Source organism: Paramisgurnus dabryanus, chromosome 5 (genome assembly GCF_030506205.2).
Source record: "Paramisgurnus dabryanus chromosome 5, PD_genome_1.1, whole genome shotgun sequence".
Classification (NCBI taxonomy): Eukaryota; Metazoa; Chordata; class Actinopteri; order Cypriniformes; family Cobitidae; genus Paramisgurnus; species Paramisgurnus dabryanus.
Window position 1 is genome coordinate 33,835,974 of NC_133341.1, and position 16,162 is coordinate 33,852,135.

General features: G+C 37.2%; 1 protein-coding gene across 5 annotated transcripts in view; it reads right to left on the reverse strand.

Moving 5' to 3' along the window:
• The window catches only part of dcc (DCC netrin 1 receptor), a 234,782-nt gene that overhangs the window by 33,869 nt on the left and 184,751 nt on the right, over window positions 1–16,162 (reverse strand). For 3 of the 5 annotated variants that reach the window (XM_065251235.2, XM_065251234.1, XM_065251232.1), the window contains 11 exons: window positions 15,782–15,923; window positions 15,092–15,202; window positions 13,251–13,445; window positions 12,287–12,382; window positions 10,047–10,285; window positions 9,654–9,792; window positions 7,828–7,935; window positions 7,359–7,553; window positions 4,762–4,794; window positions 3,184–3,249; window positions 2,336–2,498 (listed from right to left, as the gene is read on the reverse strand). In XM_065251235.2, coding sequence (XP_065107307.1) covers window positions 2,336–2,498; window positions 3,184–3,249; window positions 4,762–4,794; window positions 7,359–7,553; window positions 7,828–7,935; window positions 9,654–9,792; window positions 10,047–10,285; window positions 12,287–12,382; window positions 13,251–13,445; window positions 15,092–15,202; window positions 15,782–15,923 — 1,487 coding nt within the window. The remainder of the gene's footprint in view (window positions 1–2,335; window positions 2,499–3,183; window positions 3,250–4,761; window positions 4,795–7,358; window positions 7,554–7,827; window positions 7,936–9,653; window positions 9,793–10,046; window positions 10,286–12,286; window positions 12,383–13,250; window positions 13,446–15,091; window positions 15,203–15,781; window positions 15,924–16,162) is intronic. The other 2 variants (XM_065251236.1, XM_065251233.1) reach the window with 1 other exon arrangement.

Below are 16,162 nucleotides of genomic sequence, written 5' to 3' on the forward strand. Positions count from 1 at the left end.
GGTTTTGTATGATTCTGTTTCGTAGAAATTCATACAAAAATGGCCAACTTGTAAAATATGTGTGAAATTTCCTCTGAGATCAGGCTGCTATATTAGAATGAGTTTCTCCTGTAATGACCTTTAGGACAAAAAATACATTTCTCTGGCCAAAAATATATTTTAATTATATGCTAAATACCTTTTGTAGAGTGTTATGCTCAATTAAATATATTTTTGAATTTGGAAATAAAGTGTCCTTGAGCATGGGATGCTATATAGCTATATGATATGCTATATAACCATTTATTTCTAAATGTATTTCAAGGGCAAGCAAATACATTTCTTATTTTACAACCCAAAAATGACTTTTTTGCTTAAATATATTTTTAATATATGCTAAATACAAATTAATACAAAGTATATTTTTGAAGTTGAAAATATATTTAATTTTAAACTTTTTAAAAAAAATTTTTTACCAGTCAACGTGAATATATTTTCTTGGATGACATATATGGAGGGCTAAATAAATTTTGTAATGCTTTCAAATGAATTTACTTAAAAAATATACAAAAAATTGCCAAAAAAAAATAAATCAGTGAAAATACATTTTTTGTAAACATATTCCAAAATATATTTCAGTAAATATATTTTAAATATATGCTAAATACAAATTAATTTATAAAGTATATTTTTGTTGTTGAAAATATATATTTAATTTGAACCTTTTTAAAACAAAGTTTTTCTAACCAGTGCAACGTGAATATATTTCCTTGGATTGAAATGAAGAGTTTGGTTCCAAAACGCAATAAAGGCCATTTTTGAAAAAAATGAGTTACTGCCAAAATCAGTATTATATCAGGTCAGTATTTAAAAGTAAATTCTTAATTTTACGCAAAATCCAATATCCGGTGTGTTATTCTGTCATCTTTTCTCCCTTTTTCCCCAAAACACAATAAACGCCACTTCTCCTTTTCTACAGAATGCAATAAATCCGCTCCACAGATTACAGTGCACCATTCCACATAATGTAAACAAACAATGGTGGCGCGTTGAGTACACAGAGTCCTAGTTTTCCTCATCTACTTTGTACTTTTTGATTAACAAACAAACAAAAACAAAATAATACTTTAATAGCATTGATAAACCTGTGGTGGCTTTCTGTGACGGGAAAGAAACGTAAGCCATCAATATCTAATAATTTACGCAAGAGGCACTCGGGAGACGATCGCTTGTTCTCCCGACAGCATCTAGCTTCACTCGTGCTAACACATTGACTCCAGGGGATCTTATGAAAAACGTTTCATTATTTTACTCAAAGTCAACAAGAATCACAGCTGATCGCTGTAAAAAATGTTAAACGACGACGTCAAGTATAACAGCAGCAATGACAGTGTTCCTAATATGACAAAGTAAGTGTTATGATTAATGCCATGAATGTTTATTTTTTACATCATTGTGTTCAACTGTTCAACTTAATGAATATAAAATGGCAAAAAAGAATGCACATTTATACATTGATTGAATAGATTCATAGAATTTTGAAAAAAAGTGTCATGGATTTATTGCATTTTGTGGAATTTTTTTTTCGTTTTTATAATACATTTTTGAAAATCAAGTTATGGATTTGATTTTTTTATGTTTTTATAACCTAAGCATGCTATGTGAAAGTTTGTAACAGAAAATAGTGGTTTTCATCTTGTCACTTTCTTGGTATAGAAAACACGTTTTTACCGAAATTTGTCAAAATGGATTTATTACGTTTTGGAACCAAACTCTTAAAATATATGGAGGGCTAAATATATCTTTTAATGCTTTAAAATGAATTTACTTATAAAATATGCTTCAAAATATACAAAAAATGGCCCAAAAAAATTATCAGCTAATATATATTTTTGTAAACATATTCCAAAATATATTTCAGTAAAAATATTATTTAAATACTTAAAACATATTACTTAAAACATATTTTTCCTTATGTCCGCTGGAATATACTTTTATTATGCAGCAGACTGAGACTCACTTTAAGATGTGTTAAGACTTTTTTTAAACACACAAACACAAAGCTAATAGTCTGTCTAATTCATGCACACACGCACACACACAGACGCACAAAGGATTAAAGATGGGTAAAAATATGACAAAACTTATTTTGGAACATAATGGTATTGTGTTTGTCTGTGGGACTGAACACTGTGTGTGTGTGTGTGTGTGTGTTACTAATGAGCCCTGAACTTCTCTTTCTCTCTCTCTCTCTCTCTCTCTCTTTCTCTCACACACACACACACACACACACACACACACACACACACACACACACACACAAACAAACACACAGAGTTGTCAAGTTGTAACTCACTTTCTCTGTTGTGCAGATGAGCGTCGTGTGCAGATCAGGGCTACGATCAGCACCACTACAACAGTCACAGCTCCTACAGACACCACAATAATAACCAGTAGATTACTGTTCTTCTGAGGGGTCACACTGCCGTGTGGTGGACGCATCTGACCGATAGGAGGCTCTGAAATCACAAACAAATCAACACAAATCAACACAATATACATTCTGACAGTTTAACACTGAAACTCTTTCTGATGATGTCCCTTACAGAATCCATTGATCTGAGCAAACCTGTCTTCCTAAATGTGTTCACATCTACACAACATGTGACTGCAGAGGTGTGATATTAGTTTTCTAAGCGATTACACCGCTGGATGAAAAAATCATAACGCTTTTCCACTATCAAACTGATCTATGAAGAGTTATGTTTGCACTTAAATGTTCATGTTAGTTTTACAGATCTCTAAAAGAATAACTAATAGCTGTTAGTGAAAGTGAAGGTCAGACTCATCTATAATACAGTAAAGTGATGGATGTCCTGTCGCCTGTGTTTCATTTACACACATTAATATTACAGACGTCTACACACCTGAGGTTTCTATGACAACCAGACACAAATTCAATATATACAGTACAGAGACATATAACATATCAATGCATGGACATCCTTCATCTTAGTATATGCTTCTCATCTGACCTGAGTACAGCTTTATTGTAAACTACTGTACATCTCTGAAACCATCAACAGAGATCATAAATCTGTCTGAAGAGAGAGAAAAACACTCATATGACTAAACTATATTTCTGTTATAAACACTGAGCTGCTTTCATTGCTGAATATATCTGATTTATAATGATGATCTTACCGTTTAAACTGCTCATGTCTATCAGATTATTGTCAGATGGCCAATATCCACTGTCTCCATGACGACCTGAAATGACAAAGATCACAGATCAGATCACGGATGACAGGTGTGTAATCATGTGAGGTCAAACATCATCTGTTAAAATAGCCTTTAACTGTCCGCGCTAAAACATAGTAACTGGAAGCCATATCATGATATTCATGTATATAAAATGTATTGTCTCTCAAAGTCACTTCAGTGTGTGTGTGTGTGTGTGTGTGTGTGTGTGTGTGTGTGTGTGTCACTGTGTGTGTACCTGGTAATTATCACGTTGTGGGACCAATTGTCCCCACAAAGATAGGAATACCAGTGTTTTTGTGACCTTGTGGGGACATTTTGATGTCCCCATGAGGAAACAAGCTTATAAATCAAACAGAATGATGTTTCTTGAAAATGTGAAGTAGCAGAAAGGTTTTTGTGATGGTTGGGGTTAGGGAATGGGGCAGGTAAGGGGAATAGAATATACAGTTTGTATGGTATAAAATGCATTACGTCTGTGGAATGTCCCCACAAAACATGTAAACCAGATTATGTGTGTGTGTGTGTGTGTGTGTGTGTGTTTGTCAGTGTAATAAGAGTAAATGTGTTTGGGGAACATTTGGATTTTATTTACAGATCCTGGATCTGTACAGCCCTGAGCACCAATCTAATGTAAAGTAAACTCAGAAGAAGTCATTTCATCAGACTGTTGTGTGTGTGCATGCATGTGCTTGTATTGTGTGTTGTGTTGTGTGTGTGTGTGTTATTAATGGAACAGGACCCGCGGGTTCAGTGACCTACAGAAGTCCATCACATGAATCTGACTGTGAACAGCTGTACAGTTTCTCTCATGATGAAGTTTATCTTGATTTATAGGTAACACACAGTCAGAGAACTGAGACATTTAAAATAGGAATCCACTTCTGCTCTTATACAAACACAAAATGGCATTTGTCTTTTTATATTCTGGTGAAGAACTGAGACTTACATACACAGCATGTGTTCATACATTTTCTTTTTGATGTCAATTAAAATTATTTGCTGGAGTCTGTGGTCTTTAATAATGAAGAGAATCAGATTTGCTCTGTTATCTCTCTACACACCGCTCTTCTTCACATCCCTCAGAGTTCTTTAACAAACCCAATTTACAATTCAGCTCTTTCAGAAAGGCAAATTATCAGCGGGCCGATTCTTTGAGAGCGGTGCTGAGGGACGCCATCGCCTGAGGTCGTTTAAGAAAAGACATTTGTTTAAAGGACTGAGAGATTTCTGAGAAAGCAATTATTTGTACTCTTTTGTGACTCCAACAGAAGAGATGTGGGATACAGTCAGCTTTATACACACCACATACATCTGGCTATTACACACATACATGTCTGAGAAAAGACTGAAATTATGAGATTGACATTGATGATGTTTGTTTTGTAGTTTTTGTGAACATTGTCAGATCAGTAAAGGGTAATAAAGTCAACAGTTTCCCTTATACATTCACATTTAAATGTAACTTGAATAATACATGTAAAGATAAAAAAATGAATTAATTTTGTTAAAAACTCTTACCTTGATCATTTGCCATCTTGTCAGGATACTCAACTATAAAAACACCATCAGGATAATAAACAGAGAGAGAGAGAGAGAGTCAGCGTTTATCTGTTTTTCATATATTGACAGACACTTAGTCAGTGGTGATTTTTACTGTGGTCCTTGATGAAATAGGGTGGACCCAAGCGTGCCGTACTAGCCCTGAAAAGTGAAGGCAAAACGTCTCGATCGCCCCCCAGTGAATGGTCCCAGTATAGGTCATAAACCCCGCCTCCCCCACGTTATTCAATGGGACTTGAGACCAACTAAACAATTTAATTACACTTCAATTATCTTTTTTCTGAAGCTGGTTTCTGTCATTTACTGTAGTTTTTATCAAGCTGATATTAATTCAAGTGTTTGTTTTTAAAATAAGTTTTTTTTTTTGCTTTAAAAACGGTGGTGTCACGTCATGATTGACAGCTGTGATATGCACATTCTGCAAGGGAAGATTTTGCGGCTTTACTTCCTGCTCACTATTGCGCAGTACTACTGATCCCGACTGCGCAGACTCAAGACCCAAGATGTCAGCGCCGTATCGGGACACTGGCGGCTTCACTTTTCACCAATGGAAGAGAGCGAACGGGCATCTTTTTTTACAGTCCATGGGTGGACCTCAATGCCTACTCTCAAATTATTTCATTTTACAATATATTAGTTATATAGAAATAAAACCCTATCTTACTCAACAAGATCAGATATGTGAAGATCACTAATAACACAATCCAAAAACAATGATATCATCTGAATCCTTTAGCAGATATTATCATCAAATATCATCAAAGTTTTTAACTCTTTCCACACCAGCCACCGGCTCTCATTGAAAATGAATGACTTCCGGCCACTTTGACGCTCTCGCCGGTGGCGGTGTGAATGCACAGTAAGAGCGACAACTAGTGGAATAATAGCGGAAATATGGATTGCCGTAAAAACTTGTCATTGGCAGGAAAGTGTTTTCTCTTTATTGACGAGTTAACTCATCAATGGCAGGGAAAGAGTTAAGAGTTTATGTGCATGTGTGTGTTTGTATTTCTTCACTTTAAAGCCCTATTCACACAGGATTAGTATTATCTGGGGACCTCGTGTGGTTTAGAAATGACCCCCCTACATCTGAATTTTGTGTGGCACATTCACACAGGATTAACAAAGCCTGAGATTTTACACAAATTTACTGACTTATCTCCCGCATAATTAAAGTTTTTGTCATAACCAGCTGCCTTGCAATGTCGTGTCATGATGTCAAATCAAGCGTCAGCAGATTTTATTTAGAACGGTTCTGTAATGTTGCGGCTGACAGCTTCACCTATACAGAGATCTCATTTAATGAAACTTCTGCTCATTATGAATATTCATCATGAAACATGAACGAGGAGAGAGTTTCAAATCAGAAATATATAACAAATCCCTCAAGTTTCAGAAGTTAAGCCTTAAAAAGTAGAGAAGGGATGCGTCTCAGTTTGTGTGTGCGCTCTTCAGCTGCAGTAACAGAGAAAAACTCAATAAAAGGCACACAGGTAACAAAAGCCATGAAAATGACTCATGACTACATCAAATTCATGGCCAAATGACAGAGATTGTGATTTGCACGGACTAATATTATTACCGTGAGCGAATTATGACAGGGCATTTGCGGGCAAATTTTTACCTTACAAATTATAGACATGACCGATTTGCAATTATTAGAAATCACTAGAGGTCACCAGGTAATACTAATCCTGTGTGAATAGAGTTTAAGTCTGTTATAATGAAGATGCATGAGGTATCCACTGACCCTTCACACAAATGAACAGATAATAATGAACGTGATCTAAACAGCAATGAACCGATACAAACTCATTATATTCATTATTAACATCTGATAGAATAAACAGACTCGATTCTGTACCTGAATTATATTTCTGAGATTTTCAAAATCATCAAATCAATCTGTTTTTAGTGCTAGTCAAGTGGATTTATATCAGCTATGTTAAATTTATTGAATCTGATCAATAAACACTATGTTTCTGATATGGACACCAACTCAGACACTAATAATAAAATATGACTAATGAATAATACTGTAATTAATTATAGCATGAATTGTAATACTGGTCTCTGACTGTTAGTTTCGGCTCAGATTATATTTTTCATTTCTTTTTCATTTCAAATTTTGACAGAAAAATATTTATAAGAAACGGATATAAATAAGAGATTAAGAGTATCAAGCTTTGAAACTGTAAAGTAACTTAATATAAATATGATAAAAATGTTCATATTAATATATTCGTTAATATTGACCTTTGATTCAGAATTTGGAAATCTGGTTTGATTAAACCTTACCATTAAAAATAACATTTTACCAAAAAAAAAAAAAAAAAAAATTTTTATAGCTAAGTGCAGCTTTCAAAATTGTCAAATCCATAACTTTGTTTCTTCCTCATCATAAATTGCATTTTTTTGTGTGAAATTTTGAATCCATAAGGCTGAAATTGCTTGGATCTCTTTGTGTTTGTGTTTTTCTCGAGAGCAACATGTGACTGTGTGATATATCAGACATGAAGTCTTTAGTAAGTGTAAGTGAAATGTTTCTGTCTGACCTTTTGAGGTTCTGTACTGCACCGGGTCTGACAGCGGTCCCACTCCTTTAGCATTCTTGGCTTGAATACGGAAGTAGTAGATGGTGTCCAGGTTAAGATCCATGACCTGATGTGTGAGCCGGTCTCCACTGATGGCCTCCATCACCCAATCATCTATAGCCATGTTCTTATCCAGTGTGTAGTACAGAATATAACCTGACACACAGAGCACAAAGGTTAAAGAAGCAGTACTAGTATAACTAATGTTAACTACATCTCAAACACACAAGAACAGCTGATGGGTCAAAGATCTGCTGATGTAACTCATCTGTTATAAACACTATACAGCAAAAACACAACATGACCACAATCATCTGATGCACTTACTGTGTGACTACCGTGATACTTTTACACATATACACACACACACACACACATGTACACAGACACACACAAACTCTCACAGACACACACATCTACAGAGATTCACCTGTAATTCGTCCGTTAGCCTCCAGTGGTGGCTGCCAGCTAATGAGAATGGCTCTTGGTCGTCCCTCTCGACCAATCACAGTCAAGTCCTTTGGGGCGGAGCTTGGTGCTATAATAACAGTAAGGATTTAAAGTGAATCTATTACACCAAACAAACCAAACTCTCTTAACACTGGAGCCCATAGTAATGTAAAAAATATAATACAAACTGTACTTCTATAGCACTTTAAAACAAAGTGCATGAATGTCAATCTCCAGATCTTTAAAAGAGAGAATAGATTTAAATGAAAAGATAATTCAGAGTTGATAAAACCCAGCCTAAACAAAACTAGTTAACTGCTTATCCAAAGAAGAAGTAGGGACCAAACACAACACTCGTAGTCTTATTCTGATTTAGATGTAGGAAATTGCACTCCAAACAATCCTTAATCTCACCTAAACACTGAACAAATACATCCAAGGATTTTGAGTCATTAGAATCAATTGGAATATATAACTGCATGTCATCTGTGTTCAGGTGATGCATAATATTGTATTTGCGCACATAAAGTGAAAATAAGAATAACTGGAATCTACTCCTAATAAAATATCATTCAAAACTTTAAGAAGGGCTTTTTGAAATGATCTAAAACCTGACCGCAACATGTCTATAACAGTATTTTACTCTAGATATGGAACAAGTTGAGATAAGACAATTTTCTCTAAAGAAGAAGAATGTAATTTTGATATTGGTTGATAATTACTTCAAACTGTACAATCTAAATTTGACTTTTTCATAAGTGACTGAACAACGGTATGTTTGAAACATAATGGAAGACTTCCAGTAGTTAAACTACTGTTAAAACTGATTGAAGAACAGTGCCTAAGAGGTTGAACAGAGATGATGGAATAAGATCTAAGGGATGCGTCCCTGCAGTAGTTTGAATTAAGAAATATTCCAACTGTGTTAAAGGTTTAAAACTATTAAATTAAAGTAACTTGAGGAATTAAAAGTGTGTGATGACACACAGCCCTCTCACATGCCCATCATATTGATTAGTTTGTCTGTTGCATGTGTAGCTCAGACATTCACGTAACCCTGCTGTGTGCATCTGAAGGTTTTTATGAAGGCAGATGAAGGTGAGTGGTCTCGATATTGACTTATTTCCATTTGATCCGAGCTCTGGCGCGATTTCTGATCACACGTCCGCACCTGGGCTTAAGTAAACCTATGCAAGCTGGCCAGGGCCCGATTAACCAAACAGCACCCAGGCATGGTACAGGATGATCACACGGATAGTGTCAGTGCACTTATACAGATGAGAACATGTTTCGGATGAGACGTTAAAAACCGAGGTCCTGACTCTCTGTGGTTGTTAAAAATATCAGGATGTCATTCAAAAAAAAAAAAAAGAGTAGGGGTGTGCCTGGGCATCCTGGCCAAATTTACCCATTGGCCTAATGATCATCCGCTCATATACTGATTGGTGATATTACTCCTCTCCACTAATCTGGTGTGTGCTGGGTGCAATATGGCTGCCAGCACTTTGAGTGCTGCAGAAAAGCGCTATATAAATGTAATAAATTATTATTTTTTATTATTAGATGTAATACAGCAGTACACACCAGCAGTAACTAAAGCTTTACATTCAGCTCAGATATATTTAAATGTTCGTATTGCAAATGAAGAAGAGCAGACAGCAGTTTCTGTGTGAACATTGATGAAATATCACATTACATTACTGACGAAAATCAAACAGAAGCATTAATAATAAGATCAACACTATTATTACTTTGTGTTTCACTCTTTGAACACAACATTACAGTGTTAAAGTTGTGTGTGTTTACCTGCTTCATATGTTGTAGCGTGTGCTGTCATACTCCATGTGCTGGATTTACGTCCTTTTGTGATCATGACACAGAACTCATACATGGTGTTGGGCTTCAGACCTGTGACTGTATGACTCAGTGCTGTAGTGTCAGCCGACTACACAAACACAGACACACACAGACACACAAACACGCACACACTCCATTAATTCAAGAGCCTCTGAATGACAGAACCATGAATTCTGATGTTATTCAATGTGATTCAAGCGCATTAACACTCAATATTCCTCAGCACCGTGCTGAATAATTACCGTATTTATTTAAAGTGTCGATTTCAAATGAAACTAGCAGTGTAGTGATGTTAAAACATGATGTGTGCTTGTTTGTTAGTCAACTCTCTTTAGTACTGACCTTGTATTTTCCACTGGTGGAGTGGCTGGTCTTCCACTTGACAGAATAATACCGAACCTCCGAGGACTTCTGGTTCTTAGGTATGGAGTTATCAGCCCAGCTGACCCGGACCGAATCCGAGGTGAGCGCCACCGCCTGTACACCTACAGGAGGAATCATGGGAGTGGAGGTATCTGGGATGGGGGTAGGGAATTTATCAAAGAGATGGAATAAATCATCGTCTGATGGATCTGAGGGGTCTGTGGTCATAAACACACACACATGTATGTGACACATGAGAATTTATGTTATTTATGTCATAAGCAGTCATGTAGCAGATGAAAGGAGGACAAACCAAATGAAGGAAAATGGAGTGAGAGAGGAAACAAGAAACATAACAGAAGAGCTTTGAGTGCACTAGATAGTGAGAGACAGAAATTCAGAAACACTATTGAGTGAATCTCATGAACACTTCCCATATTTCATCAGAAAAAAAAGACAAGACTGTCCTGTGAACAGCTCTAGTGATGCTGAACATCTGATTTCCCAACATGATCTAAAGATGAAATATGAGCTGGACACACTGAGATTCACTCAGTAAAAGATCAATCTAAACCTCAACCTGAGTCAAACACACACACACACTTAGACAAGACAGACAATACAATCTACTCATCTCTCTCTCTCTCTCTCTCTCTATGTATATGACATGACTCGATCATCATCATTACACTGAAGAAAGAGATAGAGAGACCAGCTTTCTACCTAGACAGCATTTTGAAACATGAGGACATTTTAAGGCCACTGGTTTTGTCTTTATGTCAAATTCCAAACACAGCACCTGCAACCACTGAATCAGAGACTGCCTGGTGACAAATTCACACGGAAAGTTTAGGAATAATTAAGATTAATTCAGAATCAGAGCACATGAGTGAATCAGTGTGAATCAGCCCTACGGGTGAATCAGTCCTATGGGTGGATCAGTCATGAATCAGTCCTACGAGTGAATCAGTCCTACAGGTGAATCAGTCCTACGGGTGAATCAGTCCTACGGGTGAATCAGTCCTACGGGTGAATCAGTCCTACGGGTGAATCAGTCCTACGGGTGAATCAGTCCTATGGGTGGATCAGTCATGAATCAGTCCTACGAGTGAATCAGTCCTACAGGTGAATCAGTCCTACGGGTGAATCAGTCCTACGGGTAAATCAGTCCTACTGGTGAATTAGTCCTACGGGTGAATCAGTCCTACGGGTGAATCAGTCCTACAGGTGAATCAGTCCTACGGGTGAATCAGTCCTATGGGTGGATCAGTCATGAATCAGTCCTACGCGTGAATCAGTCCTACAGGTGAATCAGTCCTACGGGTGAATCAGTCCTACGGGTGAATCAGTCCCACGGGTGAATCAGTCCTACGGGTGAATCAGTCCTACGGGTGAATCAGTCCTACGGGTGAATCAGTCCTACGGGTGAATTAGTCCTACGGGTGAATCAGTCCTACGGGTGAATCAGTCCTACGGGTGAATCAGTCCTACGGGTAAATCAGTCCTATGAGTGAATCAGTCCTACGGGTGAATCAGTCCTACGGGTGAATTAGTCCTACGGGTGAATCAGTCCTACGGGTGAATCAGTCCTACGGGTGAATCAGTCCTACGGGTGAATTAGTCCTACAGGTGAATCAGTCCTACAGGTGAATCAGTCCTACAGGTGAATCAGTCCTACAGGTGAATCAGTCCTACGGGTGAATCAGTCCTACAGGTGAATCAGTCCTACGGGTGAATCAGTCCTACATGTAAATCAGTCACACAGGGTGAATCAGACAAACAAGGTGAATCAGTCCTACAGGTGAATCTGTCCTACGGCTGAATCAGTCCTATGGGTGAATCAGTCACACAGGGTGAATCAGTCGTAAGGGTGAATCAATCCTATGGGTGAATCAGTCACACAGGGTGAATCAGTCGTACGGGTGAATCAATCCTATGGGTGAATCAGTCACACAGGGTGAATCAGTACTACGGGTGAATCAATCCTACGGGTGAATCAGTCAGTGTTCTGTGAGATTGTGTTTATGTTCTGCTGTTTTAGGTGATACTCTCTCCTCGAATCAACAGCACACTATTAATATTTCATAAACACAGCAGCTACTGTCACTATCACTCAATGGCCATCACGTTATGAAGAAATACTAACACATTTACATTTATGCATTTGTCATAAACATTGATGATTATTTTCATTTAAGAAATCAAAGTATGGGACAGACCTGACATGGATCTGGTGACAGCACTTTCATATAGAGGAACTCCTTCACCAGCGTTATTGAAGGCCTTCAGAGAAATGACGTAATGTGAACTGGGTTCTGCAAACACACACAAATCAGACCAATCATGACCATAAGCACAGGACCGCTGGCATTATTATTGAAACACCATTACTCTGAATGCTTCCAAGATAAAGACATCGCTTTGTATTCCCATCTCAGAAGTGAGAAATAAAAAAGATCCTTTTGTTTCTGGTTTCCTCCGGTTGAGTCGTTCTCATGGGTTCAATATCGCTGCCATGGTAACCTGAGGATTCTGTGTGAAATATTGATAAGGACGTGGCCTTATTTTCATTCAGAGCAGCCAAATCAGAGAGTAATGCTGTAAGAAGATGAGAATTTCACCACAAGCCCAGATGAAGCAACAAACATCTTCAAGCAGCTTACATCACTTTACCAGAGTAAATAACTGAGAAATCGAATCAATAAATTATTAGAAAGTTTCAGTGCGCTGGATTGCTCACAGGATTCAGTATAGATTCATGAAAACAAAACTTTTATCTGAATATGTAATCAATCTCTTCTTGGGACTTCTTTCAAACAGGATTTTAAAAAAGTCCCCTGTTTTTATAAAACTCTTCTGTCATCTGTATGTTCGGTTTCATCTCCACACATCAGGCATCCTCCAATCACAGCACTCATTGATAAGAGACACGCTGTTACTCATCTGAACGCCCATTTATATGATTTATAAATATTTAATAAGCAAAATCCCACCCCATAGACTCATAGAGACCAAAATACATCTGCTTTACTCTCATGAGATTTCAAAATGAATGGTCTCCAAAGACAAAACCATCATCACATCAGATGTCTGTTTCTGATGAAGTTTAATCAATAGTGTGTGGGTGTGTGTGTGTGTTTAAGATGTATCCCATCAGCCCCAGACCATAAGACAAAAACTCACCCAAGTTCTCAATGGAGTAATAGCGCTGTTTACTGTCAACCCTTACAGTCTCAGCATACGGGCTGCCCACGCCATAGCCAATGATGTAACCCCGCACTAAAATATTAGGATTGAGCGGTGGAGTCCAGCTCATGATGATGCTGTTGGGTAGAGGACGCACATGAAGAGAACTCGGCTGGTTTGGGACTTGAGTTTCTACAACAGAAAAAAGAAAAGATACAGTCTGCATTCACATTATGGTGAACATTTAACGTAACAAAAATCTTGTTTATTTTAAAAGAGACGTCTGAGATGTCAGACAGAAAAGAGTCAATCACTCAAACTACTAATAAATTATTAATGACAGTCCACTAAGATCAGAGAATGAATTAAATTATACAAACTTACTTCACATTTACACAACATTTCCAATTGTTTGGTTTCGCGACCCATTTACCTCTTTCCCCGTTATCCCGTTAATAAAGAGAAAACACTTCCCTGCCATTGACAAGATTTTACGGCCATCCACATTTCTGCTATTATCCACTAGGTGTCCCTCTTACACAACTTTTAAAACACTGAAGCATCCACTGATCCACAAACAGTACAAACTTTGTGTATGTTTTGTGTATATATGTGTTAAATAAGATAACACAAAACAATGTGTAAAAAATGAACACATCCTTTCTTATAGTGTACATGAAAGAGCGATAGACTGAATTATATATCTGCCTTACAAACAGAATAACATAAGAAAGTGATGTGTCAGTGTCTGATGATGGGCTCATTGGTGCAGAATGATGTTTCTCTTGTTCCCCTCAGGGTGATGTTTTTACAGTCATACATGCACAGCGTCTGTCTGCTTCAATCATTCAAAACTATTCACAAAATCTGTGTTTCTACAACACCACAAATCAGCAATGAGATTGAACAGTAACACTATTACTGAAGAGTTTTCTCATCGTATCTGTCCACATTTGCTCTAATGAAAAGTCTTAAATGAAACAGACAGATGATGGTAAATCTGCATCTCAGCATGTTCTGGATATCACAGAAGAAATGTTTTGATCCCTCAGGCTGTTATTGGGACGTTGAAGCGTTACTGCATTGCCTTTCTGATTAATGAGTCTCTGGAATCTGTGTGAAGTTCACCAAACGTCCTGATCAAACCTCACGTCTTCTTATTCACCCGCTGACATGGATTTGTATCTTTTAAAGGTGACATTAAACCGTTTCATGAACACAGACTATCTGTGACTATTCTTACTTCTGAAGTGTTAATGTCAAACAGCTGACTGAACTTGATTTGTTTCTTGCTCCGCTTGCATTCAGTCAGATACATTGAAGTCAGCTGTATTGATTTTCTCATCTCATCATTTACTGTTGTTTCCAGATCTGTTTGTGTTCATACTTACCCTACTTCAGTATTGTTAGCACACTAACCAGTGATCAGTCATAACTATATCTAGTAATCACATCTGATCCACAGAAACGATCAGACTGCACCATAAACACACTGAAGATTGATTGAACACAACTCACGATCTGATAAATGATCATTATACAGAATAGACTGATCTGATCTGATCTAACAGTCAAGAGTATAGAGACACACTTCATTAAAAGATAATACCGCAATTCATCATCTATTACAACTTAACTTTAACATCTACTGATACAGGCTCACCTCATCTTATCTGGTTTATGCTTGACCACAACACAAATAATGATGTTTTTGAATTGAAATCAGTGATTTTGAGTTTTGATATGTGATATGAATGATGCTGTGATGTAGTGTGTGTGTGTGTGTCTGTGTGTGTGTGTGTGTGTGTGTTTATGTGCGTTTGTTTAAGCACATTCACCATCAAGATCGTTCTCTGGAGTCTCAGCCGTGTACCATTCAGTGTTGGGTCCTGTGCCATTAACAGTCATAGCTGCCACCTGGAAGCTGTATTGACTGCCTTTCTCTAAACCTGTCCAAAAATATGAATGAAAATGATTTGTGACTGTAATTAATAAACACAAATGAGCTACAGTTGTAAGATAAACAAGGTCTTAAAACTTCATCTAAACAGACCAAGATGCATTTTCATCATGTGTTATAATCAAAAATCCTGTTTTGTCCAGTGTGATATGCTGTGGTTTACCCTCTTTTATGTACATTAAATAAAGCCTAAAGTACCCTTATGTAAATAAACCATGGTTTAACTAACAAAAAAAACCATAGTTACTACACTTTTACCACAGAAAAACATTGTTAATTTAACCTGTAATCTGTAGATTCGTACTGTATATAAAAGCGATGGAACCTAAAGAGAGTTTGTTAATCTTACTTTAATAGTTATATTCTTTTGAAAGAAGACTTCGGTTTGTTGTTATCACTTTTAAAACTCTTAAGTAATTAAATGCAAAACTAAATATGACATCACAACCCCATGAGCTCATAACTATCTTACTCATGTCAAGACTGAGTTATTTAACATGAACTTTATTTATTTAACAGCTCATTGATGAGCATCAGGAGGACACATGAGACTCAAACCCTGACTGACCTGTAAACAGATACCACAGGTTGTTGGGTTCCAGAGCTTCTTGTTCACCCCGTCGGCCGGTTTTGCGGTGCCGGATCTTGTATCCGGTGATGAAGCCGTTCTGCGCATTCGAAGGCGGCGGCTGCCAGCTCACCTTAATGCTCTGTAACAACACACACAGAGACATCACAAACTTTCATTTAATTTCCTTTCGTGTCCATTTATCCGAAGGCAGTCTGACTAATGTTACATATGTTTTTGAATGAATCGCTTTTGTTAATAAAGTACTATATTTGACCTCGTGTAACTACTAACAATGTTTGGTATTTGACAGTGTAACAAGTTATTCATAATGTGGTCCTTCAACAAATCTTTGTTTGGTAAAAACATTTAATGTAAGTT